Below are 27,984 nucleotides of genomic sequence, written 5' to 3'. Positions count from 1 at the left end.
TGTCATAGCACAGAAGCTTCTTTAATGTGCAGTTAAATACACATTGGTTTTTGTAGTTTTGCCCCTGTGTGACACCACTGTAGAATCTAAATCAAACAATCGAGATGTGACTTGAGTACAGATTTTTAGCTTAGCAAAAAAAGAAAAAAGACATTAACTATTGAAGAATTAAAGCGTTTCATTAATATGACAATTGTCCACCAAAATTAAAAAATTTGTATCTTTGTCCAAAAACTTATGGACGTGATTTTACTGATGAACATGTGGCTGGAACATGCCTGTCACTGTGGAAATTACTTTTTGTCCAAAATTTGCTCTCATGTCTGCAAATAACAGTGCCTTTGATATGTGTAGTTCAATGGTGATACTATAGTTAGAGTTTCGTTGGTAGATAGGAGGTTTTTTTTTTTTGTTCAATTAACATTTGAACCGTGTATGACTTTGAAAAGAGGGAACTTAAGAGTTCTCTCTTTTAACTACTTCCTTAGTTTTACACACTGTATATTTTTTTGAGATGTAGATACAATGCAGCATTTTCTCTGACACTAATGTAAAATTCCAGGCACAGATTATGATAATTACTGTTATTTGCTCACAGTATAATGAATGATGCGACCTTAATACGTTTGAGCATTTGATTATAGTCTTTTTCAGCTGTAAACTTACCTCTTACCTGCACCTCTCTGACCTGGCATCTTTTAAAGTAATGAAAAAGTGATTAAAAATTGAAAAAGTGATTCAGATATTCTCAATTTACACATTTGTTTCACAGATGATCTCTAAATCCAGCAGCACATGGAATTGAGAGCTCAATAGTGCCCTCTAGCGTGTCTGTTGTACAATGTGAAAGCAATGCATTGGGTTTTAAAAACAACGTCATATTATTTTACGGTACAAGAACGTATTATGTTTGCTGCATGTTATTTATTTAATGTTATTAGTATAAGGTCCCAGACAGAATCCACTAAAAACAACCTTTCTGGTACAATGGGCAATAATCCTCATGACTAAAAGAGAAAACAAAACAAAACAAGAAACAAACAAAACATGCTATATGCTGTTCTTTCCTTTTATCCTTAAACATAAGTTTGGGTTTTGTGTCCGTCTTTTGTTACGAACGCCTGCACATGCAGTGCGCAGGAGGAACCCTTGTGAACACGTAGGAAAACTGACAAGGGATTGCCAAATCATTTTCCTGCCTGGGAATGACGTCCGTCCTGCACATTCCAGTTATATTTAGAGCCTATAAATAAGCTCGTGGAGTGCCCCCTAGGCTTTGTTGACTGCAGGCAGCAGCAGTCAGAGCACAAGTCCTACAAATTGTGACCTTTGTGGGTATATCAATGAAATCATTAATCATTTCAATCATTAAAGTATTGATATGAACCTCTCACTCTGGTTAAAAAATAATAATTTTAAAAACATACATATGTGAATTAAAAAAGACAGGTAACATCTCCACTACTAGTAGAATAATCAGTGCTTATATAAATCTAGTCATAAATGAAAACTGTAAAAGAGCCGCAATGCGCACACAAATGACAAAGTACAGTGTATTACAACTCATATTGCGACACATACACACATCGAGAGATAAATGCCCCAGACCGGTTGAAATCCTGCTATGGTTTATGGGTAAAAGTACGCCTGGTATCCGCCCATATACGCGTAAAGCAGGCCAGACGGAGCAGCTAGGCCGGGGCGCTGGATCAAATGGAAAGTTCAATCGATTAATTTGCTCACTTTTTCGCATGTTCTCTCTTGCTTGTGAACCGACGACAGATCAACTTAAATGCGGGGGTTTTGGTGAGAAATAGGAAATGCAGAGATCGTGTGAAACGAGAGGAATATCAGCTTGACTCGGTCGCTACTTCGGACGCGGAACTCCACTCAGTAAAAGGTAAAACAAATGGAGGAGATTATTACATGTTGGGCCCCCTTTCCTTTTTTTTGGTAGTGCTTGTCGAAACATTGTTTTCACTAATGTAGTTAGTCGGTCACCGTGCCCGCTATCTAAACACTAAACAACACCGCTATAGTGGTATTATTCATTTTCGGTTTTTTGAACTTAACTACGCCCAATTGTTAACCTACCGTCTGGCCCTGCAACGCAGACCTGTGAGCTAGCTTACCAATGGCGGCTTCAAAATCTGGCACCCTTCCCCTTTGAATGAATGATAACGAGTGTGTCGGGGTAGGCGGTGCAGCCAGTGCTCCTTTTAATGAATTACATTTTTATAATACGTTAAGTTAGCTGATGTGGTCTCATGGTGAGTTTACTTTCGAGGCTGTTGGCGAGCTCCAATGCTAAGCTTGCTAGCAGCACAGCAGCCCGGTGCTCAGACGGTTTCACACAGCCTTTATGGTAACCCTGTAGTCGCAAAGCGGTGAATTTAAATCAAAATCCCTGTTGACTTTTAAGTATGCTACTGATGCTTCTACCTGTTGAAGCATGATAGGTGGTCTTTCATTGAAAAGCTAAATCACGTAGCCGGCTAACCGTTCCAAACTAGCATAACGATATGTTTGCTAATAAATATCGACAAGTCTTCTTGTGAAATAGGTGATATTTTTTTTCTCCCGCAGTGATATTCAGTTCAGTGGGTTTTTTTTCTTCTTCTTCCTCTATTGGGAATGTCCTTGATTTCAGGAATGTCAACATAAAGTTGGATGCACTGCATGCCATTAATGGGTTCAGTTTAAGGCAAGCTACAGCCACGAGTGGCACACTCCTATCTTAAGGAAATAAGGTTTCCATCGACCTTCCACAGCTTCAAAACTTTGCCACAGTTTGAAGCAGATATCATTCACTGTATTAAAAAATTAAAAAAAAGAATCTCAATCCTTAAAACGCAAATTATATTTTCTTACTGGAGTACAAGAGCTAAATTCCTTATTTTTAAATTGTTGTTTGTTGCTTGACAGCTTGCTGTATTCATTCATTTTCCACTTTCACTGACTAGTATGCTGCAAAGTGACAGCATAGACATAGAGACGTGAAAGCCATGTGGCACACTCAGAGGAATCTCCATTGACACTGGAATTGGTCTTGTCTGTTCAGGTTAAAGATGAGGTTGTTTCTTTACAGATGGCATCCTCATCAATGACATGTGTAAATCACTTAGTGTGTAGATGAAATAATGGGGGACAATTTTATAAAGAAAAGTGTTGTGAGCACAAACTAGTTTATTAGTAGTTGGGCAAATGCATAGCATTCTAGACATAGCAATAATATTTAGTGGCACTCCTCCCTGACTGCAGGCTCAGCTGAGCTTTCTGTGCTGTAGCCTCTGAAAAGACCAGCAACTACTATTGATGTGTTCCGCTCCACACAGCAGACAGACAGCAGAGACCCTCCCAGTTGCCTGTCAATTTTGGAGCCTTAATGTAATGTCATGGATTTCTGCCTGGGGTTGGCGTCTGTTGTGGACCTGTCACTCAGAAAACACTACTGAATTTAGACATTTAATTATATATACGCATAATCTCATCTTTATGCATTTTATTTCACGTTTGATGTTTCTGACAATTTTCAGAGACAGCAATTTCAATTGATTATTTAAAGAATATTTGATAATATAGCAGCTTTTTGTGAATCCATTTGGGTTTTTTCTGTTTATACCCTCCATTTGCATACAAACACATGCAGATTAACCATCTATTGTGTTTGTGGCAAGCTTCTTCTACAAGCCTCTTGGTTAATACTAAAATGGGCATTTTCTCTGTGAAAAGCAAACTAAACTTGGTGTGAAATCTAATTTCCCAGTGATTCAGGTGTGTTATTAAACGAATAGCTGAGGGCGAGTTGAGTTATTCACTGGAAGTGGTGTTCATATATTAATATCTTCTCATTCTGCCAGTCCTGAGTGTGCAGATTTCCAGTAAACAAACGGGTTGTTGTACAGAAATGACAATGTTTGAATGCGATTAGATTGTAAAATTGTTTTAAGTGGAAAATGCACGAGGCATTGATTGTGCACCAGATAAACTAATACTTTCCATTTGACTTTCACTGAAGATAATCATATAATGAGATTGTATTTTTGTTTTTTTTTTTAACTTGCAGGTGAATCATGACAGAATATAAACTGGTTGTGGTGGGAGCTGGTGGCGTTGGCAAAAGCGCACTTACCATTCAGCTCATCCAGAATCACTTCGTGGATGAATATGACCCCACCATTGAGGTAAAGGAAAAATATAGAATGATTCTGTTCCTGTGTCTTTGTGTATGTGTCGACATATGAAAGGGGGCAGCACAAGTTGTAAGTCCTGTTTTTATATATATATATATATATATATATGTGTGTATATATTCACAAAAATGAGTTGCAACAGGTTTTACTGGTTTAAGCTTTAAAGAGAGACTCCAAACAGGTTTTCTAGAACTTTCAATGGATGTCTTCCTGCCCGAGCTCTCAAAAGGCCAGTGATCAAACTAAGTCCCATCATGATTTCAATCAATTATTGATTTGTTGCTGGAGGTTAGACCATTGATATAGATTAAATAGAAGATGGCATCCAAAGGTATGGCTGTTCACTGGAGCAAAGAGTAATTATTTGTGTTAGATGGGATTGAGTGTAGTTATCAGTGTAATAAAAAGCTGGAGTACGTCGACACGGTAGAAATGAGCTCATTGTAATATGAGGTCTGCTGAAAAATGAAGTGCCCTACTGGTGTAGTGAACAGAAGATGCCCTGTGGTATCTTTTATTGAAATCATCTCATAACTTTAAGTATCGTAATTATTAGATTAAAAATGCGATATCATCGGTAAATCACACTCAGCCAACACATTTAGAGTAACTTAAAATCTATTTAAAAATTATTAAATAAGCTATCATCTCATTGTATTACATCTCTTAAAACCACTAAATTCCAGGATTCTCATGTGTTTTGCTTCCAGGACTCTTACAGAAAGCAGGTAGTCATTGACGGAGAGACATGTCTACTGGACATCCTGGACACAGCAGGTCAGGAGGAGTACAGCGCCATGAGGGATCAATACATGAGGACAGGGGAGGGTTTCCTCTGTGTCTTTGCCATCAACAATACCAAGTCCTTTGAAGACATTCACCACTATAGGTGAGCTAGGGGAGAAATTGCCTCATGTCTTTGTAACCAGTATGTAGTAGTTTACTTAAAACTAAGAAATAACATGCTGTATTTTGAAGTCACTAAAGTGTATATATAAAAATGTATATTTTTTATATATATGGGGTGCAATGATACGCAAAATTCACGGTTTGGTTCGATACTTTGGTGTCACGGTTCGATATTTTTTCGATACAAAAAATGTTCATGCCTTTTTAATTTTTAATTTATTAAAATTATAAATGTATATTTTAACTCAAAAGTACAGTTTTTAAATTTAATGTTGCTGAAACAACAAAATAAAAAAAATAAATCTATCTGATCGAGAAATCACTCATCTTTGGAAAAGAGAGTTTATTACAGAGAAATGGCTCTTTCCAAAATAAAAGCTATACTATAGCCTTCTTCTGGGGTATATTCTCAGCAGCATATTAAACATATCAGGTCCCCATAAGGAGAATCATGTGCTAAAGGCTGTCTAAATGACTCGGCTAAAGTTTGTAGCATGCGTGCTTGTTGTTTTTGCCTGCTTCCACTTGTCTTTGCACTAGGATGATGTCGGTGTAAATGTGCAGTCATATTCGTTGTTCCCACTAGTGCTGTCAGCGTTAATCTTGTTAAAATGACATTAACACCATAACGCGTCAAATCTCCGTTAACAAGTTACCGCGGATCGCTCCGTGCGTGGGGCTGGACGGCGTCAACACGTAAACGGCTAACTGCGCTAACGCACTAGTTCCCACAAATTGAGCATTGCGTGGCACATCCGACATTAGGGGTGGGGGAAAAAAATCGATACTGTGTAGTATCGTGATATTTTGTTTGCTAATAATGTATCGATACAGGGACAGCAGAAATCGATATTTTGTTACAAAAAAAGTTTTTGTGCTCTGACTTCAGAGCATGTTGATCAGCTCCTTTTTCTGAGCAAGAATCCTGACATTCCTTCACTGTCCAAATGTGTTTAACTTTTTTTTGGCAGCAATAAACATGACAGTTTACTTATTTTAATTTAAGACATGTTTTTTTTTTTTTTAAATTAAGTTTAAAACTTTTTTTATTTAATGTAAAATTATATTTTGTTTTAATTTACTTTCAAATTCTTCAGTTGCTGAATGGGGTGCATAGTTTTCACAAATTGCATAGTTCAGAATAGCTATAATTGTACCAGATGGTTGCATTCAGTTAAGTTGGACTAGACTGTAATACAAACCGTTCAGTTTGTCAACAATAAAACTGACTGAAATGAGAGAAAGACTGAGTGCGAGACTTTGATATTAGATAAAATGAATATTGATAAAGTTTACCTTTATGTACAGAATCTAACTATTGCAAAATATTTTAAAAAATTGCAATAATATCGTATCGTGGGATGTATGGTGATTCCCACCTCTATCCGACATACTGTTTTACTTTTGTCCATGACGCGCTTACCATCAGGGTCATGCTTCACATGAAAACCAAGATAGTTCCAAACGCCAGATCTGAATGAGGGTGGGGGAGGTTCAATTTCGGGTAGCATTGAGGCAGTTGCCATGTTGCAAGGAGCTTAGCTTCTGTCTTGCTAGCTTGCGCTGCGCTCAGTGGATCTGCACTCGACAGTGCAGCCTAGGCGGGGTAGTCGAACACAGATCCACTGAGCGCTCAACACAGACAGCATCGTCAGAAGAAGAGTTGATAAAATAAATAAATGTTTTATTGTTCAATACATATGCGTACCGAACCGAAAGCACTGTATCGAACGGTTCAATATCGATACCAGTATCATTGCTATTTATTTATTTAGTTTTATTTATTTTTTTACTGTAGCAACCCCCCCGCCCCCAACTTACTGATATACTAAAATATTGTAAATATATGGGATCTTCTATTAAAATGTACAAAAACACTGTAGGAATTACAACTACAGCAGAATATGTGTATCAGTGTTCTGTAAGGGGCTGAGCTTAAGTCATTAATGTTCTTGTTTCTGAAAACTACAGCAACACTTGCAGTTTATAGAAAGTCATTCTGTACACTACAAGTGTTTTGTGTGTTCAGTGTGGTTTGTTTGTACAGTGTTTTCTAACATCGTATTACGTAGCCAATGGAGTACTACACAAGTAAAATGAAACTAAAACTGCAATTCTGTTCTGGCTGTGAATGTGTAGAGAACAGATTAAGCGGGTGAAGGACTCTGAGGACGTCCCCATGGTGCTGGTGGGGAACAAGTGTGACCTCCCGTCCCGGACAGTGGACACAAAGCAGGCTCAGGACTTAGCACGTAGCTACGGCATTCCCTTTATTGAGACCTCAGCCAAAACCAGACAGGTGAGAATCCCAACAACAGACTGAGTGTTGTCCTCAAGACTCAAAGTGGCTCATTTGTCAACTCTGTCACTAAACTGTTGTGGGATTGAACTGGAGGTATGGAGAGCATGTTAAATGGTGTGGAGGTGCATGTGGTCTCAGGGTTATTGGTCGTTTTGTCATTTCCATAAATGTTCCTTTCGTATCAAATTGTTTTTTCAGAAAAGGTAAGCTAATGGTAATTTTGGTAACACAGCTGGATGATTTTGGGAAATGGATCACAAGAATGTGATTGTATCATGAGGGATTATTGATTTGTGTTGCTATCTCTGTTGGTCCCTTTTTTTGTTTTTTTGTTTGTTTGTTTTTTCTTAAATGATTATCTTGCTTGAAATTGTCTCAGGTAACACGCTGTGCATCATTAAATCTTTTTTGGTTAATTTAAATTTAATGGGTGACAATGTAATCATTGCATGCTGCTTTGTCACGGATATGTGAATTAAATCATTATTAGCCCACCTGCAAAGGATCCTGCTTTATAAATAATCAGCAAATCGGTGTCAGGGACTCTGCATGAAAGGGCAAAGTGTCGGAAATTAATCAGAGGGTTAATGATTCTGCTTACTGGTTGCTGTGTCTGGGGTTTTGGAAGATTTTGCTGTGATATCAGTGGTGTGTGTGTTGTGGGCATGGCTTTAGGTAGCAGACTGGCTATTGGAGTGATCTGTAAGTGCATTTTAGTGTTCTCTGATCTGGGGTGAATCATAGTTCCTTTTGGTGCAGGGAAGTTCAGTGTCCACACAGTGCTGCTTCTATTAGAACCGGAACTATTACATTTATTTGAAGCCACTCATGGCTACTCTTAAATAATTTAATCTTCTCTGGAAATGCACGATGGGCACAATATACAATTTTTAAATGATACCAAACAAATACTGTTACCACTCGCCCACTGCAAGCTTGGAAGGTGTCTGTTTTTAAAACGGCATACAGTTTTGGAACTTGCACACGTTACATGAATAACGAAGGAGGTTTTGGACACACCAACACAGTCCTCGCTCACGACTTACCCTGCTTGCCGCATTTGTCATCTTGAAAAATAAAGTTCTAGAGAAGCATTTAAGCTTGTTCTGCTGGAAGTAATGGTAACTCCATTTCAGATTCCCAAATGCATCTGCTAAAAATGAGATTTTCACTGAATCATCTAAAATTGGCTGTGGTGCAGAGGCCAGAGGGGATAATTGGCTAAATTAAAATCTGGTGGCTTGAGCTTTGCTGCTTTTTTTTTTTTTTTTTTTTTTTTTTTTTTTTTTTTTTAAATATGCAATTTAAAAAAAAAAAAAAAAAAAGCAAATATATTCGTATTGTGACATTTTTATTATGACTGTAAAGTTTAACTGCGTCTTACATAGTTGTAAAGGTATCATATTCATAACAATCTGTCCACAAGCAGATATAAAACCACAAGCTAAAGCAAAGAGAGCCGCCTTGTCTTAGTCCTCACTACAGTAGATGTCTCAGGGATCTTATTTACCATCACAGAACACTTGCATACATGTACTCAGAAGGTGAAAATAAGAGCAGCCACACTGGTAATCAAAATTCTGAACCACTCCTGCACCATATTACACCTCTCCACTGTCTGTTTACAGTTGTGGTCAGAAGTTTACACAAACTCAACAAATTCTGCCAAGAAGGGTGGTCAGCAATCCAGCCAGAACTATGCCAGAAGCGTGTTGATGGCTGGTGTCTGGTTGAGGTGCAACTCAAGAAGGGACATTTAGCCAAATATTAGTGGGGGCGTGTCTTTGTATTTGAGCCTGTGTGGATTAGAGAAAACTAAAATGAACTCAAAGCTCAAGCTTAAAGATGTATGCTGTACAATCAATTGAAAGAAAAAAATAATGGCCCAAAATTATCAGGACATTCATGCCCATGATAAGTGAATTAAAACTTCTGACTACAATTGTATACATATACTCAATGCGTTGCACTTGTTTTGGACTGATGTAGCTGAATACACTGCTTCTGTCAGTTTCAATGTGGATGGAAAAGTAAGGAGACTACAGTGCATCATTGCTTAATAGTAGTCAGGTCAGGCAACATACTGAATCAAAGTATTTGTTTTCTGAATGACTTAATATTTATTTCCTCTCCTTAAAAACACTCAAATTATCTTTTTAAAGATATGGAGGGGGGGGGAATCAACATTTATATTCATCCATATCCCAAGATTTTGAAATAAAGTGTTATGCAGAGGATTAGGCAGGGCAAACTTTGCAAGTAGACCTGCACCGCCAGTTTGCTTTACTCCTTCGTATTTGTAGTTTGTAACAAATGCATCCAAATAGTATGTCCTCCCCCCTCCTCCTGTGTATTCCTCAACATTGAGGAAAGTTGTGTTTCATACTGCAGAGAGTGGAAGATGCCTTTTACACTCTGGTACGGGAGATCAGGCTGTACCGGGTCAATAAGATCAGCAAGGAAGAAAAGACTCCGCGCTGTGTCAAGCTTAAAAAGTGTGTTGTGATGTGAAGGGGTAAGTGTATGCAGCCGCACACCCACCAGCTCTGCGTGTGTGTTGTTAGTGGGAATTGTGGTGAAGGAAATGGAAGAAGACACTCAGTGAGGAGCTGGTGCTTCACATGTTCTCAAAGCTAACCTGCTGGTTTCTATTGGGGCTGTGGTGTGAGTCTAACATGAGGCTGAGGCAGCTGATGATTCCTGTCCTTTCAGTGTTTCTGTGTATCATGGTTGATTTTATTGAGTTTGTTTTCACACTGGATTGGTTTACTGAGCCTAAAGAACTTTGATCTATGCAAGCTAGTCTACTTTCACACTGGTGGACATTTGCATTATGCCTTCCTCATATAGGGGTGGGGATTTTTTTTTTTCCTCCCCTTATTTCCATTATGAATGATGACTGTGCTTATTGAGAGATGTCAGAAAAATTGAACGCTGTAAGTAGAAAAAGCACGACTGAAGTAACAGTCTGCATAGAGTGAGAAATGTTACAAAAAAACCCAAACAAGTGCCTACCTTATTGCTCAACTCGAGCATAAAAACTAACACAGCACCAGGTTTGGGTTTGTTTTCCGACTGTAAAGCTGGGAGTCTGTTTTCTGTCCTGTTTTAATCCAAACACGACTACTGAAATACATTTTCCTATAATGAAAGAAACCTTCTTTCTGCACTTTGGCAGCCAGACCTTTTCCTTTTAGTCAACCTGGAAAGGGGTCTGCACTTGTGTTCACACAGTCAGATTTCCAGGCTAACCGTTCCTAGATTCAGACTACCAGTGTGAAAGTGTCCTAATGGGCTGAAATCAGCATGAACAATGGGGTTTTTGGGCTGGTTTAGCCATCATGTGTGATTAGAGGATGTTACTGCAAACATTGGACTGAATCATTTGCTGGAATGTGTTTCTGCGAAGGATGCGCTTTGAGAAAATGGCAGAGATGTGTAGTCAACAAATTGTGTGCGTGTGGTTTTAAGGCAATTTTTCCTGCTGATATAAATCCCTTCTTCTTTACTCTGTTTTGTTTTCCTGCTGTCTTTGTCAAAACCTTAAATTGGCCTCAGGCTCTTTACTCTACTGCTCCTTACAGATTATTGTCACATTTACACACCGTTCAAAATGTTCATCACACATTTATGTCAGTGTGCCATTAAAACGACACTTGCTGCATTTCCATGGAGCCTGTTACTCACCAATAATCTGAATAGGATCTTTGTGAGAGAATAAAAGCCTAATTTAAATACCTCTGTCAGAATAAATTGGTGTATTTATATAAAAACAAAACAAAGTTTTATTACCCGTTTAACTCTTTTTTTATTATTATTTTTTTATTTTATTTTTTAAAAGGGCTAATTTAAATTTGTTTATTCATTGCTTGTGAGAGCACTTTTCCCAGCGGTGCATCTTTTCCACTGGAACTATATTTTATGAATACTTCAGGTACATACATTTTAAATCCTGTACTGGTGCCAGACTGTGCTGATGACATTGAGAAATGAAGCCCATGTAACTGCAGCCACTGTCTTTGATGTCAGTGGAAGCACCACTGACTTTTATTCTGAAACACACATTTTATTCAGCATGTCCTAAATGGTTCGAATCGGATTGATCCCCCGAATTGTGTCTCATTTACAGAATGTACACTTAATCAGAAAACGGTGTATTTAAAATGGACAGACTTTTTATTTGGAGATTTTGATTCACTTTTAGTAGACAAGTTTACACAGTGCAGTCATGAACAAAGCTTCTTAACTCTAACGGTGCACACTCTCTGCTTGTTTTCCAGGGCGTCGACGATGCCTTTTACACGTTAGTGCGAGAAATCCGGAAGCATAAGGAGAAGATGAGCAAGGAGGGCAAAAAGAAGAAAAAGAAGTCCAAGACAAAGTGTACAATTATGTGAATAATGATTCCCTTTTAAGACAAAAAAATGCAACTATGTTGAACAGTTCAAGTAATACATTTTGTACATTACACTAAATTATTAGCCTATTTCTCCATACCCACACAATACTAAACCTGAACTGAATTTTCTGCCTTTTCTTTTTTTTTTTCTCTTCTTATTTGCTTCTTTGGACACCAATAAGCTTCATTTTCAGTTTAGTGCCAGTTGCCCACAATATGGGTTCAAGAGCCTGATGAATTTAGGATTGTTATTTTTTTAAATGATAATGCTGATTTGGAGCATTTTACAGAGCTGGGAGCCAATTGCATTGCAAATTATGTTTAACAAATTATTCATTAAACCGTGAGTTAATTTTCTCTTTGCTTGAAAGGTCATGTTCTCTAATGACCTTTTTAAAAGTATGGGATGCCAAAGAATGAATTTTCATCCCGCTCACGTAGACAATATGGATATGAAGAAAGGACCAACAGTCAGCCAGATGAGATCCAATCCCAGCCCCCGTGTTTTGTCCCCGTCTCTAACGACCTCTAGGTATGACTTAGCTATGCCACTGATAAGTATGCATGCAAACTCCTACTCATCTCTGAATGTTTTAACACCTTCATTAGTTATTAATTAATTTGTCTTTTCTTAGTACTGTGTGTTCTTGCCATGAGGTGAGAGAGATTTTTTTTTTTTTTCCTTTTTGCATGAATTATGTCCTAGAAGACATGGGTAAACTGCCTCTGGTCGATGGATTAAACGAAGCCAGCGATAAAGAACTCTGACTCGGTTGGACATAGTCTAGTTTTTCAGGTTTTTTTGAAAGTAGTTTTTTGCTTTTGTGAGAAATAAATCTGCCTTTTTTTTTTTCTTTTTTTTTTTTAAAGCAGAAATTCTAAGCAAGATATATATTTGAACCCATTTTTGTCTTAATAAGATGGGACTAGCAGCCACATTATGAGGGTCATTTTGTGTTGCCTTTTTTGACTTCGGTTAAAAGTTTCCTGCTTTTCTTTAGGCTAAGATTTGACTGTAGGATTGTTTTGATTCATCCTGACAAATAATCATTTCATCAATATATGCTCAAAAACAGCTGTTAACAGCTGTCCTCCTCCTTGTGGACTTCGTATTTGACCGTAATGTTTAGGTTCACTGCATAATTTAAGGTTTGTCCAGCAGCAGAACATAAGAGGCCACGGAGGTGTCTTGCGCACTAACTTCTTTGCTTGTGAGCAGCTAGAAAGCAGAACGAATCCTTTACGCAGCTGTCAAGAATATTTGTCTTGGTGTGGAGTCACAGAGGTTGTTCAAAATGTTGTCCAAATAAATTTTCAGATTTTGTTTAGCTTTTCGAAGAGGGTTTTGTTTTTTTCTTTCTTCCCTTCTCTCTCCTACTCCTTGGATTCTTTTGCTTGAGTGTTGAAATTGTTTGTTGGCTTGCCTTTCAACAAAAATGATTGTCCAGCAAAATAATTTTTCTTCTTTTTTTTTTTTTTTTTCTCTCATAAAATGTGTTTAGCGTGGCGATGCAATCGGAACGGATGTTTGTAAATGAGGCAATAATTGCCATAAAATTGGTTCTTAGATTAAATCGTCTGACTTTATTACAAAAATTATAAAAAGTCCAGTTTCCTTCTGGGGTCAACCCCAATTTCACCATTTTCCATTGTATTTACAAACTGCTCATCTGGGTTTTTTAAATTTGCCTTTTATCTTTGCATTAGGTGCTACATATAGATGTTGGAAGAGCCGAAACATCATTTATTTTTCCCCCGTGTACTCTAGAGATACACAAAATGCTCTTCTAGGGGAGCGTTGTTATTCCCACAAAAAGTGATGTTTTGCTTTCAGGATTAATGGATTTTGACCCAGTTTATTATTACCTCTTTTGCTTTCTTTTTTTCTTTTTCTTTCATGAAGTAGATGATAACTGTTGATGCAATTTTTAATTATGGAACCCTCCTGTCCACAATACTGTTTCACAAGTAGTTTTACTGTAATGTTTGAAATATTCCTCTTCCTTTTAATGGGTGCCAACAGCTGATTTCTGAAATGTATCATTTATACCTGGATCGTATTTTAACAACCTTTGTATAGTTGTGATAATGAGAGGTGCATATTTTGTAAATTGTGCTTCATTTCATTTGTGTCTACATGAATGTTGCTTTAATGGAGTTTCGCTCCGCTCTCTGTATGTGAACAGCGAGTGTGACTGGGGTCCAGGTTTAGGGAAGTGAATGAATGACCACTTTACATCATACCTGTGGTGGGCAATGTAGAGTGGTGATCTAATCTCAAATGAGTCTATTTTGCCATAAATCTCACCACTCCTATTTAATGTGTAATAAAGAACAAAGTAAAGAGGAACCCAACTATTTTTTTTTTTTTTTTTTTTTTTTTTTTTTTTCTGTTTCCTTCATAATGTTTTTCCTCCTCTTCAATTTGAATGATCTGATTAGTTTTTTTTCCATCACAGCACAACGAACGGCTGGAGAATAGGAGAATGTAACTGCAGTATTGACACAAATTTGCAGTGATTAAAAATAGGATTTCATTTTGTTCTTCTGATATTTGAAGACTTCGCCAGTCTTCCCAGTAGATGGCACTGTTCACTCAGTTTGAAAAGTATTACAGATGACAAGGAGCAGCTCTGAAGGCGCATTTCTCCATCTGCTCGCACTTGCTGTAGAGTCAGCCGTGTTCTACCTGGTACATTTTAAAGAATATAAAAGCACTAAATATACTCAAGTCACAGCACAAATATTTACTTTTATTCATTTTGAAAATCATGGACAGGCATTTATGACAAGAATTAACCTCATGTACTGTCATCAGGTTCATTGCGTGCATGAATTAAGTTGATATATTTTAATATGTATAAACAAAAACATGCCAGTTTCATTAGGCCATGATGCACAGTTCTAACAAAGCAAAAGCTCCACACTTGAGGTTTTATTTGGGAGTCAGTCCAGAGTCCTGATTTGGTAAGAAAGCTCAGCTTTAAATATACACACGATCACATTTGTCTTGTATCCTTTCTTTGAAATAGCTTGATCTTATTCTCCAGGTTTAACATAATGAGCTCTTAATGTTATTTCATCTGAATGAAACCGGTTCAGTGCAGGCACCTTGACAGGAATCTAATTTTAACTAATTATGTTTGCAAAGTCCAAACAGTTGGTTAAAACCTATTTTAGCTCATTAAATTTGCTAAATCTAAGTATTAAGAATTAGCATTGAATGGTGAATACATTTGCTATTTTTCTGAATGGGACAACATCTATTATCTCTTAAGGCTCGTTACATGTTTATAGTATTCATATTGTTACATACAGATCCAAGTTTTTATACAGTGAAAAGCTGAGAGTTGTGATGAACTCTGATATAGTGATGTTAAAACATGCAGAGCTATTAATCAAAGAGACTTTAAAAATATTTTAATATCTGGTCCTGTCCTGTGTCCACATGTGACCTTACATCAGATGTGTTTCTTTCAGTCAACATTAGCGTTTCATTTATTCTTTTTCATTTGTACTTTTATGCTCCACCCCTCTAACTCTGACTAGATTTAAATGTATTTTTTAAAAGCATCCAAATCTTATTTACAGCTGTTCAGTACTGACAGAAAACCGCTCCAGAGGTAATCCTTAACTTTGAATGAGAAACCAAGGGTGTTTTTCAGTGTAGCATCAGAATACTAATACCAGGCTTTAAACTTGAAAGAAACTGTTCTTTTATATTAATGTGCAAATTTTTGGCTTTCACTTTTTGCATGTCTTTGGAGCTTCGCCCGTGGTATGTTTTTGTTCAATTCGTGTGTTTTTCTCTCAAAAGCAAGATGCTGAACATCTTTCTGTTACATTCTGACCTTTCTTACAATCAAAGCAACACTCAGGGTTATTGAAATATATACATACAAAGACTAATGGATAATAATGTAGAAAACGTGGCTGTTATGGTCATTTTGTACTCTACAGTCTTTCTCTTTAACTCTAGAGTATTTTCATTACTATACCTTAGTGCAGTCTATTTTATCTCCTTTCCTTTTAAGCCAGCTATCTTCTGATTGGCTGTCTCAGTGACATCACAAAGACCCAAAAGTAGAGAAAAATGATCCGAAACAGACTGTTTAGAGAAGTCTGAAACCTGGTCTGGGACTCACAGGAATTCCTTGTACTTGCTGACCTTATTCAAGATGAGGATCCTCCATTGCACTATTGTTTGCACATTGCTTTGTTAGGCACACCTGTTCACTTGCTCGTTAATGCAAATATCTAATCTACACATGGCAGCAGCTCAAAGGCGTGAGGACATTGCCAAGACGACCTGCTGAAGTTCAAACTCAGCATCAGAATGGGGAACAAAGGTGATTTAAGTGACTAAACGTGGCATAACGGTTGGCGCCAGACAGGCTGGTCTTCTCTGGGATTTATGGAATGTACCTGCGACAGTTACAGAATTTCCTGATCTAGTTATTGTGGAAGATGATCCCTCCTTGTTGTAGCAGAGACCGACACTCTCCTTTCATATTTGCCCTTACTATTGGTTTTAACTCCATGTAGAAAACAGTGCAGAAGGCTGTTTTTAAATCTAATTGGCTGGGTGAAGTTTTGAGCACGTGTTTAAAAATTAATCAAGTACAGATAAATTCAGCTTCATTTACCATCACCTTAAATGCTGTAATCATAATTTCCAAATTAGCCACGGCCCTGTTTAAACATTCCTGTCATTGGCAGTGTATGCCTTGTGATTTTGACATACTGCATCCATGCAAGGAGTTTTAGACGTCAGCATGCTGCTGCATTTGCATAGTTTTATAGAAAGTCCCTTCCTACCAGCCCTTATTTACTGCTACAGTGACAGAAGTTGTCCTCTGGCTTCAACACGCAGGATTGTGTGTTGGAAAACGAGCTTGTTTAGTCATATTCTGTGAAGGGAGATGTCATGTAGCATCAAAGATGAGATATTTTCCCTTGCAGATTTTCAAGAAATAAATGCCAGCTAGATCATGCCCAGAGACAGTATACAAGCTTCAAAAGGACAGGCCTGTGTATGTGTCATATGCCGACAATGCTGGGGTAATTGGCTGCAAAACAATGGTTGGTGTCGAGGCAACCTGTATAGATATATCCTGCTCTGTATTACAGTCTATTAGCCAAAACTGTTTGTGACACTAAAGTTGTAATTATCATTTATGAATTCTTTTTATGCTCTTAACCAATTATAAATGAAAAATAAACGAGCGGCTTAAGCTGTTTTTGTTTGAATAGCCTATTTGATTGCTCGGTTTTCCTTTGTAATTATTCTGCATTGGATAGCTTGTTTCAAAGGAAGTTAAGTTGTTTTCAAACTGTTGCTGTGAACAATAAACTATGTTACCATATTGTGACAAGCTCCATTACTCTGTCTTCCTAAACAATGGGGCTACGGTGCCTGCCACATACCAGCCAAGAGTGAAAAAGAGAGGAGATCTAATGAATTATGCAGAGAGAGCTTTCTCTCAGCCTGACAGTCTGAAACCAGCCTGGAGAAAATTGTAAGAGAAGTACAAGTCAGTTCAGCCATCACAAATCCCCCTCCCCTTCCCCCCAGGGACTGTCAAGGCCAAGGCCTGTCAGTCAAGCACCGTCTTCCTAAACTGTAATCTGGGGACAGCACCGAGAAGCCTGCAGGTCCGATAAAGCGCCGAAAAGATGCCCCAGAAACCAATCCACGATTCTCTCGGCTCTCGTCAGCGAGAAGGTTGGGCTGGAAAAAGACACAGCAAATGTTCTTAAATTGCTAACATCAAGCTTCAGACTGTGTCCACGCGCAAACCACACAGCCCAAAGCTGGCAATTTCATCTACCCACTTGCCATGTGCAGGAGAAAGCTGGGTGGCAATCACTACTCCTGACCCCCGCGAGCGTGTGCGAAGAAGGGTGAATTCACAATCATCTGACCGTCCAACCCTCTGCCTTGTTAGTGCGGCGAGTAAGAGAATTTTCTTTTTGATTTTAATGAAGCGTGGCTTCCCTCCCTGGTAGGCAGCTGAATGCGGGGCTGCAAGAGCACAGTCTGGTAATGAGAGGCCAGAAGGTTTAGGTGTCTTCACACTGCAGCACATAGAAGAGACTTAATACAGACGTGTTTTCAGCAGCTCAGGAGGAAGCGGAGAGCTGGATGAATATTCATGGAGCGGTGATGAATTGTGTTGCCTACAGCATCGTGCCACTTTGAAAGCCCTCATGCTGCTTCTTTTATCACAGAAGGTCCTTGGCACTAAACCTCATGGGCCACAGCACAGCGCTTCAGCATCCAACTACCAATTATCATCTGAGATCATTAACTTGTTATGTTGACACAAACACTGCAATTTCAGATGCCCCTCTATATTCAAATGACCCTATTCATGAGGAGTGGCTGACTGAGTTGATTGGATTTTTTTCTTGCATGCATCGCAATCAGTCAACAAGTGATGTTTGGACACAAAATTAATGAACAGCGTACAATGCTTTGAACTGTGGGCATGCTGTGTTCCAAGATGGATAAACAAGCCTCATAATATCTTAGAGTATGCATCAGTACCAATTGATGCTATAATGGCACGATGTTGAATGCTTGCTGCTAGAAGTGCACAAAGCATATTCTCCATGTAATGACGGCAAAGGCACAAGGCAGAAAGATAAAGGGATAGAAGGACAGAGGCGAGAAGGGTGGCAGGGTGGAGGGCGTGGGGATTGAGCAGTGTCATGTTCAGCAGCCCCCAGACGGGTGATTCATACCAGCTTCATCACTGGCAACAGACAGGACATCCAGGCCTTTATTACTAACATCCATCACCATCACTTCATCAATCTAAGCTCCTGTGAGCCAGCTCTCCAACTAGTCCCCAAACACCCATCCCAACATGCTGCTGGACAGAGATTTACACCCACCCACTAACATCCTCTGCCTCTGACTTTAACACAGACACACAAAAATGCTTCTATGTCAACTTCAGTCTCTCTCTCACACACACACACACACACACACACACACACACACACACACACACACACACACACACACACACACACACACACACACACACAAAGACAGAACGACAGAGAGTTTGGAAAGGCCATTCTGCATGGTGTGAAGCTGTTTCCCTTAGGGCCTCTGACTGACAGGCTATCTTGCACTGTGAAAGCCACTTACACTTCAGCCACATCATGCCACCTGCTGCTGCTGCTGCTGACCAGAGTGTCAGAGAGGCATATCATAATGGATGTACTACACAGTGGGAGAATCGTTAAATCATTCCCACTGCTCCCACCATTAAGGAAAATGTACAAACCTTCTCATATATGCAGTATAAAACACAGACTAAATACTTTTAAAGTCAAAAGTCAAAATCCACAATGCCTATATCTCAGTTCCATCCACCCTGAAGACTTAAAGGAGGTATTAACTGTCTCTGGCAACTTGTTGACAGCAAAACAGGTGGCCAGAAAATTGATTAACATGTGGTGAGAAGTAATTAAACTGTATTCATATGGCTACACTTGCATCACTCTAATCATGCTTGTATCTATTCAATGAGTGAAAGTTCACCATTGATTATCATTGCAGTTTTATTCTGGTCTCCAACAACCCGTCTTCTTTTAGCTGGTAAATGCTCCGTTATGTTCACCAACTTTGTCTCTCTTTCATTTGACTCATACTGTGGGATTTTCGAATTGCTGAATACGGCTTCTAGCTGAGTCTTAATGAAAGCGGTGAATGTTGTGAGACTGAATCAGAACATTAACACTGCAGCCTACAAAAGCAAACAAAAATAAATTACATTTAAAAATATGCAGAAAGACAAATAAAACGTGAAGAGAACTGCTGAGCAGGCTCTAATTCCTTGAGATTCATCACAGCCAGGAATTTGTCTCCTATTTCACAATCATCTAAAAAAGAAAAAAAAAAGGTAAAAATATGGATTATAGACACAAACAAACAAACAAAAAAAGCAAAATCTGGGAAATCTTGCTAGATGTTATATAGTAAGCATATAAGCCCCCCAGAAGTATTTTTTGGACTTCAAGTTGCCTCGTTGAAGAGGGAACTAGCTTAGATTGTTGAGAGCAATCTTATTTTTTGTAAACTGTTGATTGTAGGTATTTTATAATTTCTTAAGACAGTTGAGTTCCTTTTTACCAAGGTTTCTGACCAAATGTTATTGTTATTGATTGGTGCACAATTAAGTCAATTAAATAGATTTATATGTACTTTTTAAGATAAATGCATTTAACACACACACAATTTTTTTTAAAAGCACATATTATTTTGCTATGATTCACTTGAATGTGGTTCAAAACAAACTGGAGCCCCAAAACTTTCCAAAGAGTTTAACCAACTCTTCTGTGACAGTCAGGCTCAACATAAATTTAACGTAATAAGCTTTAGTTGAATCAAATTGTCCACGTGCCCATGGAAATGCGCCAGTCTGCAACATGCGGCGCGAGAGATGTGTCACTGGTTCTTCGCAAATTGGCAAATTGGCAAAATGATAATGCCCAAGATTAGGCTTGAAAAAGAAAGATTTCCTCTCTCTTTATGTTGTTAAAATGTCCCATGATTAGGAATTTGTTTTGTTTGCAGTTTGCACTTTTGCTGGAAAACATTCTCATGAGAATAAATCACTGCTGAATTAGTGTTGCAGAGAGGAATGCTCAGTCCATGAGACTGTGTTTTCAGTTTGTGAAGGGGATTTAAAGGACACAAAGAAAACCAATCACTTTTGTACACTGTGACATATTGATTTATGGCCGCTATTATACACTCCAGTGCCTATTCCGTATATATCTATATACATAGATGGTTGAAATAGTATATGATGTGGCACAGATGGCATCATTAGAGAGTATAATAGCCAGCCTGTGCGAGATACATAAATTTCTTGTTCCCTACTTCTAAGGCTATTGATCTGTACCTCTGTACCTTGGTGCCTTTAATTTATGTGGGAGAAAAAAATGTTTTTTTTTCCTTGGCTTTTTGAGATGGAGTTTTTCCCCCCTTCATTTAATATACGATCCATTACTTGAGCAAAAAACTGGTTTTGGGGGGTAACAAAGTTTTTCAGAGCTGTTTATTTGCTTGACCACATGGTGGTAAGTGATGGCAGGGGAGAGAGGGGAGGAAAGGAAGGGGCCTAACAGAGGGAGAGATGGGAAGACACTTAATGTAAGTGTCCATCAGCGTAGGGATGTTTGGGCAATGGTGGTTTCCGTGGTGACAAAGTGAACAGCAAATAGACTAAGAAAGAGACATTTTGTGCTTTTTAGGGGCATGATCTGGTTTTACAAATATCTCCTTGAGTGCTTTATTGAGATGCATTCGGTGTTTTGTTCACACTCTGGTAGCATGTGTGTGTGTCTATGTGTGTGTGTGTGCGCGTGTGTGCGCGTGTGTGAGAGATCCTTGTGTGCACGCGTGTGGGTTTGTATGCATCAGGATGCAGAATATTACATTCACACCCTCACACGCAGATATAAATAGGCAAGCCAGAATACAGGGGGAAGTGAATAATAATTTGTTTCACTGGCAGCTATTCAAACTTACAGTCTGTCAAAGTAGCGTTATGCAGAGCAAGCAGAATGCTAGCAAATATTTGGAGAGCACTGCAATAAATTCAATCTGCAACTTATCTTTTGCTTATGCAGGGAGAGATTTAATTTAAGGCAAATTAGAGATCATGACACAAATGATATTGTTTCATCCCTTATCTGCCTTTTCTTTGTGATCACTAGCTGTCCAGTGATCACGTTCGTGTGACAAATGAGTAAAAGTTTTTGACCTGCTTTGCTTATCAGCTACAATGTGTGTGTGCGCGCGTGCGTGCGTGCGTGCGTGTGTGTGTGTGTGGCAGTGTTATCTCTTTCTCATTCAAGTCATGTCACAGGCCAGACACTCTCTCATTGTCAGGAGAGGCTTTCATCCGCTGACTTCAGATGTGCCTGTCATCCAGTCCAATTATACAGAGAGAAATAGGTATTGTTACACTCTGGGGATTGATTCAAGACAAAATAGAAAAGTGAAGAGAAGACTACACAGTCATCTGCGGCCATGCGCCACTTGCTGAGAGTCACACACACACACACGCAATCTTTTGCTTGCGCACACAGATTAAAAATCACATGGACGAACAGCTTCAATATCTCAGTGATAACAAATCCTTACAAGGTAACGCGGCCCCACTTCTGCCTACTGTGGAAAGTGGCTGGCAGGTAGGTTACAGTAATTTGAAATGGTGAAGGATCAAGTGGTGCACCTTCGCCTCAGCCTCACTGTCAGGGTGATAGACCTTCTTTTTATGGAGATAACTGCGGGTTGATGGAGCAGCTGAGCAATACTGGGCTTATGACGACTTCAACCTGCTGCTGGGATCAGTTCAGAGCCACTCAGGCATCAGTCAACACCGCTGTCATCGCACCACCTTCTGCATTTTCTTTTCCGCTCTTTTGGTTTTTCCCTTCTCTCTCATACAAAACCAGAATGGATGTCAAGAACCACCACTTACCTCCAGCCACTCATGGGGAACAGCTTCAGTTTATGTAATACCACCCTGCCATTGCACTTATATGATGCTCTACTGCTATGTTAGTAATCATTGAGCATTCAGAAACTTTAGAGAGCAGCTACAGTGGTTAAAATTGTGGAGATACTGTGTCAATGCCGGTTCTCGAAAAGTTTGCTGCCACACTTTCAAACCTCGTGCTGCAATCTCAGAATGGGAAATGGCTAAGAAGCTGATGAGTAGTTGAGCCTTGCTTATATGATCCATTTACCTCTTCCATCATTGCATTAAGTTTGTCACATGTATCCTTGTTTATACACAAGAGTTATGACAGCTCAAGATGGCAGACGTCTCAGTTTAGACAATCCCCTTATGTGTAGTCAACCCTGCGTCTCAGCCGAGCCTCCAGTGTCCTCGCTCCTGAATCAGATTCACTGATGTGGAACGCAGTTGGCTGAGATGCTGGAGGGCATGGGGAGAAGGGATTTGCTCCTTGGCTAAGTCTTTTTTTGTGCAGATTTCTGGAGCAACAAGAGGAGATTTAAATTTATATATCTATATATCCACACATACACATCCACACATCTGTTTTCCTGCCATCAATCTCCCACACCAACCCAGGTTGTTTTGAAAGTGATAAATTTAGCCATTTAATATCCATAATTAATAATTTATTATACGCAACGCGCCACAGATTTACACTAGGTAGTATTTTATCCAGGTAATAGTTGTATCCTTCAAGGTCATTCTGAATGTTTGTCATTATTCTTTCTAAGCTAATTTCAATGAAGCTTTTCAGTAACCTGCCTTTGATATAACTAAATGGCACTATCAGTAGAAAATAAAAGACACACTTTTTCAGTCTCTCTCCTATTTCAGCAAGAAAATAGGAGAGAGACTGGTTTAATTTTAGTAGTTTTTTTGGTGTATTTTTAAAAGAACTGGCAGCCCTCCACATGGAGCATTTAGCACAGTAAGTAATGCCTTAAAATTCCCCATAGAAAGATTCTGAGGAATCAGCATGTGCTATTGTTGGTCTCACACGTAAAGTAACAACAGTTATAATTTGGTTGAGCCGTTGCAAAGCAACTAGTCAAAAGTTGGCCGATAAAACATCAACAAAGGAAACTCTCCCTGATGTACAAAACTGGCTGTGTGGACTTTTTGTTGTTGTGAATAAATGTAAGTGAACCAAGTTATCTTGCTGTCATCCCCCTCCTCTCTCCCTCCCTACGCCTGTCTTTCTCCTCTCTGTGTGTCTCTGAAATACACACACATACTCTCTCGCACAAAGGAGGGAAAGTGTCACTATGGAAACAAGGAGGCGAGATTCTAAAAGCTACCTCTTGAGACGAGAGTTAAGACAACAAAAAGGAGTCCACTGTGTGAGTGGCAGAAAAGCAACAATATACACAGCAGCTATACCTCTCCTTCCTGTGAATGTCCTCATCAAGTTGCTTTGCCAGCCCTTTTATCTTTATCCCTCTGGTTTTTTGGGTTTTTTTACCTTTACGAGACTGTGCAGGTTCGTATACTCACACGTTCATGTATTTTCAGTATACTCTTCTACATGTCTGAGCACAGCGCTGTGCCTGCAGTAAAATGCATGTGGCTCTGAGGACAATATGTGTGTGTGGCTTGGGGTGTAATATGCACCACACATTTCTTTAATAGGGCTAATCCATTTTAATCCCACCTGCCACAGTTACCTTACAATGATGAATGTAAGCCTAAATGAGTTGAGACGCAGAGAAATGCCCGCGGGAGACAGAGGAGGAGGCTGGGAGGTAGATTTAAGTCTCTATGTGTGTGTGTGTGTTTGTTGCTGTGTACACATGCACCCTTATCTGTGTGTGTCTGCGTGTGTGAGTCCGTGCATGTGCATTTATTAAGGTTTCTGCAGTGGCTGAAAGAGGTTTTTCCTCCTTGCTCCGTTGAAGGCTATTTTCTGTGGGTCTGCAGGGTCACTGCTGTCCTTAGTGATGTCTCCTTCAGGAGTAATCAGCACCATGGACAGCAACACCGATCTCCACCATCACAGGCACCACAGCAGGCATCCATCTCAATAGACTCAAAAAGGCTTCCTGTGCTTAGCTCCTTTCCATTTTCATTTTCTGCTGATGTGAAAGAATTGGATAGGTGAAAGTGGGCTGCCAATTAAGCTTCAGCCTTGATGTACACCTTCAGCCCTCGGTCTATAACGGGAATGGAAAGCAGATGCAGGGGGTGATAGAAGAAGAGGTGAAGCTAACTGTGAAAGACCTGCAGGCAATCACATCTATTAATAAAATCTCTAATGTAAAACTCCTTGTGGATGGGTTCCTTCTGTGACGGCAGATTCACACACCTACGAGGAGCAATATGCAGCACAAGTCCAAGGTGCTGTTACTGGTATGGTCTTACTTGAGCACATGTTACTGTACAGTTTTGTGTTACTCACCTGTGGTGGCTTTGAAAAATAGCAGCAATTTTAGGAAGTAAAAAATAGATGAGAAAAGATAAAAAAGAGAAGCATGGGGAGGGAGAGATAGGAGGAGTATACTACTGTACAGAGCGAGCGGCTGAGTTAGGGTGTGTGTGAGAGAGAGAGAAAGAGAGGGATAGGGAGAGCCATGAAACACACATACACACACACACACACACACACACACACACACACACACACACACAGAGGGTGCAGATAGCGGGAGGGGAAAACCTCCTCTCTGAAAGGGATGATGTCAGTCTCTGCAGCTGAGCCCCGGTCCCCGACTCGAAAGGGTGAAGACTCTGTTCTCCAGTACAAGACTACCAGCCATAACAACATCCACAAAGAGGGAGGAAAGGGGTGAGAACTGAGAAGAAAAGCAGGGAGAGTCTGGTGGATGATCCTCATTCAGGTACGTATGCCACATTAGCATCCATCTATGAGTTCATTCATTAGTGTCTTTTGTTGCGTGCTGCCTGCCATTATGCTTTAGATTGCTGCCAGCAACTCACTTGTTCAAAGTAATTATCATGTTTTCACAACGTGTCACAGCGAACGAGTGCGTGCACTCAGTGTACACATCTCCATCCCGGTCTAATTCCGTGTGAATTTGTGTGGGTGTGTATATTTTAGCGGGGGTGTGAAAGGAGAGTGCTCGTGTAAGGGGTGCACTCACACACACATGCACCCGCGCGCATTAGTGGAAAGTTTTTAATGAAGAGGAAACTGCTGTATCCAGTCTCCGGAGGAGAAAAGCGGCTTCATTTATTCAAATCCAAATCAGATGCAGGATCCCCAGAGCAGAGGGCATGACAGAGATTTGAGATTAGAGTGTAGGGATTTTGTGCAAGGATAACTTATCTACACGGGGCGGGGGGGAAATGCTCTTTTGTCTGTTGCGTCATTGTTATAGAGCTCTTCCTCTGTCTGCATCAGGGATTTGCCAGGTTAAAGCAATGCCTTCTGGGATGCTGGTGGTCATACAGGTGACATAGCAGTGGTGAGTCATCCTGTAACATCTGTCACTGACACCTCTGTCTCCCACTTTAGATTACAGCTTCTCTGATCCACAAGGCGAATGTCATTGCTACCCATCACACAAATTAAGCCAGTTTATAGAGTATGTTGTTTATTATACAAGGGAATTTGATTTTTTCTGTGGCAGATATTAGTTATAAATGTCACAGGCAGCCAGACAACAATGCAGGGTCACATTCAATAGGCAACGACACAAGATGACACTGACAAAGCACAAAATGTGTCTTTGTGTTGGAGAATTCAGCACCAGAGCCTCTGCTTTAGATTTAGAGGTTGTGTGTGTTATTTCTGTTTTCTGTCTAATTAACTCACCGGCCTTTGGAAAAAAAAAGAAAAAAAGAACAGGTCACAGACACATATCACCAGCAACCATCCATTTACACTCTCAGGCTGTTGGCATGTCACTCAATTAGTCACAGCGTGGATTACACTCCACGAGGCGCTTGGGGAGAGAATCACAGTGGAAATCCAATTTTGTGCCACATCAAATGTCAGAATAGATCCTTCAGATTCTCTGTGATATCCACAGAAACAGCAGGGGCAAAGCTGGGAGAGCACGCTGTGGAGGTAGAGGAGGGGGGAAGGGATGAAGGTTTTAGCACGGGAGAAAGGGAACGAGGGTGAAGAATGTCTTGGAGGTACGTGAGGAAACCCTACTGGCCGTCAGGTCCAGCCTTGTATGCAACAATGGGTCGCTCTTAATGTAAGCCAATTTTGAAATGTATATATCACGACGCAGGTATTTATTTCTTGTTGTTTAACTCTGACCCAGCACCAATTATCTGCTGGATTTTTCTCAAGTCTGTCAACAGCTTAAAGAATGAATCAGTATAAAAGAGGTATAAATAGAAATGAGAAAATTATACAAAATTCAACTAAACTCATTATGATGTCTGTCTGCATTACACTTTCTTTAACATGAGCTGTGTGTTTGTTTGCTGAGGCCAGCTGCTCTGGAGACACCTGCTGTTGGCTGCAGCTTTCCAGTGGCTGCAGACACACATCGACAGGCTTTTGTTTGCATAGCCCCTACAGTGCAACCCCATTTATTTCTGTAAACCTGGAACATCAAACAGGTACTTTTAGCTATTGTGTGCAGCCTGTTTCCTCTCTGGCTCTGACTGCAATGACAAATGTTTGAGTTGATAAAGCCTCTGTTGGCAGTAAGCGGCCAAGACTTCATGGTGAGAGGCCATTAATTAGGAAATCTGAAGTGTGCCTGGCATCACTTTAATGTTTCATTTTCCTATATTACCTTTTACCCACTGAGATATATTTTTATCTGCTCATTTGCTCCATAATTCATGTTGATGTTGTTGCTGCCCTAGTTCATTTGACTTCTATTTCAGGTTCCAGTGTTGTGGGAGATTCCTTGCATAGATTTCTCGCTCCTGTTTAAAAAAAGAAATTGGATAGAGATTGTTTTGATGTCTGTCAGGAAAAATCTGACTGATCATTTGACTTCAAAGATTTCTCTTCCCTTTTTGTTTACATCAAGGCAAAGTGCCTGCATTGAGTTATTTGTACACCTTCTTCCTGCTGAACAAAAATGATTTCAGATACAATCCCCATGGAAATTCATCACGATCTCCCTCCTGTGTGTGCCGGGAGGGATGCTCAGTCATTCCCTCCCTTTCATGCAGCGAATTCCCGCCTATCCATTTATCTCTCCATGATGGCTGAAAGTGAAAATTCCCAACACGGGCGACCTGAGTGGCCCCTCAGCCTGTGTGTCATTACTGCTGACCAGTAGCCCATCTCTATCTGCCCCTGATCTCATGACCTCCCCGCGAGGCTGCCAACACTAACCTAAGGGAGGAGGGAGCAAAGGGTGAGGCGAGAGAGTGGGATAGAATGAGAGGGAGATAGAAAGGAAGGAAAAAACAAGGAAGAAGAGTGGGTGGAAAGGTGTGCAGGCAGCTGGGATAGATGGAAAAAAATGTGGAAGCTGCAAAGAGATGGGGTGAAATGTAAAAAACAGAGGAATGTATGAAAAATCAGGTGAATGACTAAGATAAAGGGTGAAAGGAGAAAATGGGGAGAGGCAGAGGCAAAAATGAGGAAGGGGAGAGGGGGGGTGAGACACTGAATTGGAAATTGATGATGAAGAGAGCAGAAAAGCGAGAGAAAAGGAAGAGCAGGAAAATGAGGGTGGCGGCAGAGAAAAA

At 39.7% G+C, this 27,984-nt stretch overlaps 1 protein-coding gene across 3 annotated transcripts; it reads left to right on the top strand.

Moving 5' to 3' along the window:
* The first annotated feature begins 1,638 nt into the window (after positions 1-1,638).
* Positions 1,639-14,153, top strand: kras (KRas proto-oncogene, GTPase). Of its 3 annotated transcripts, none has more exons than XM_085461478.1 (6): positions 1,639-1,900; positions 4,067-4,184; positions 4,904-5,082; positions 7,242-7,401; positions 9,796-9,911; positions 11,684-14,153. In XM_085461478.1, exons 2-6 carry the CDS (start codon positions 4,074-4,076, stop codon positions 11,799-11,801), a joined length of 684 nt encoding a protein of 227 aa, XP_085317604.1. In that variant the 5' UTR covers positions 1,639-1,900; positions 4,067-4,073; the 3' UTR covers positions 11,802-14,153. The 3 variants fall into 3 exon arrangements, with proteins under 3 accessions (XP_085317604.1, XP_085317602.1, XP_085317603.1); XM_085461476.1 differs by having other exon boundaries at positions 9,796-9,919; positions 11,685-11,748; XM_085461477.1 differs by lacking the exon at positions 9,796-9,911 and having other exon boundaries at positions 1,640-1,900; positions 11,685-14,153.
* Positions 14,154-27,984: the final 13,831 nt, after the last annotated feature.

Source organism: Copadichromis virginalis, linkage group LG7, assembly GCF_057382275.1.
Source record: "Copadichromis virginalis isolate Kocher_CV1m ecotype Utaka linkage group LG7, C_Virginalis_male_GT1.1, whole genome shotgun sequence".
In the NCBI taxonomy this organism is placed as follows: domain Eukaryota; kingdom Metazoa; phylum Chordata; class Actinopteri; order Cichliformes; family Cichlidae; genus Copadichromis; species Copadichromis virginalis.
The sequence above is the reverse complement of the archived record's forward strand: the minus strand, read 5'-3'. Positions and strand labels throughout refer to the sequence as shown.

Coding starts and splice junctions, on each gene's coding strand:
- kras (XM_085461478.1), top strand. CDS start 4,074: ATGACAGAATATAAACTGGTTGTGGTGGGAGCTGGTGGCGTTGGCAAA. Junction 4,185..4,903: donor AATATGACCCCACCATTGAG/GTAAAGGAAAAA, acceptor TTTTGCTTCCAG/GACTCTTACAGAAAGCAGGT. Junction 7,402..9,795: donor CCTCAGCCAAAACCAGACAG/GTGAGAATCCCA, acceptor TTCATACTGCAG/AGAGTGGAAGATGCCTTTTA.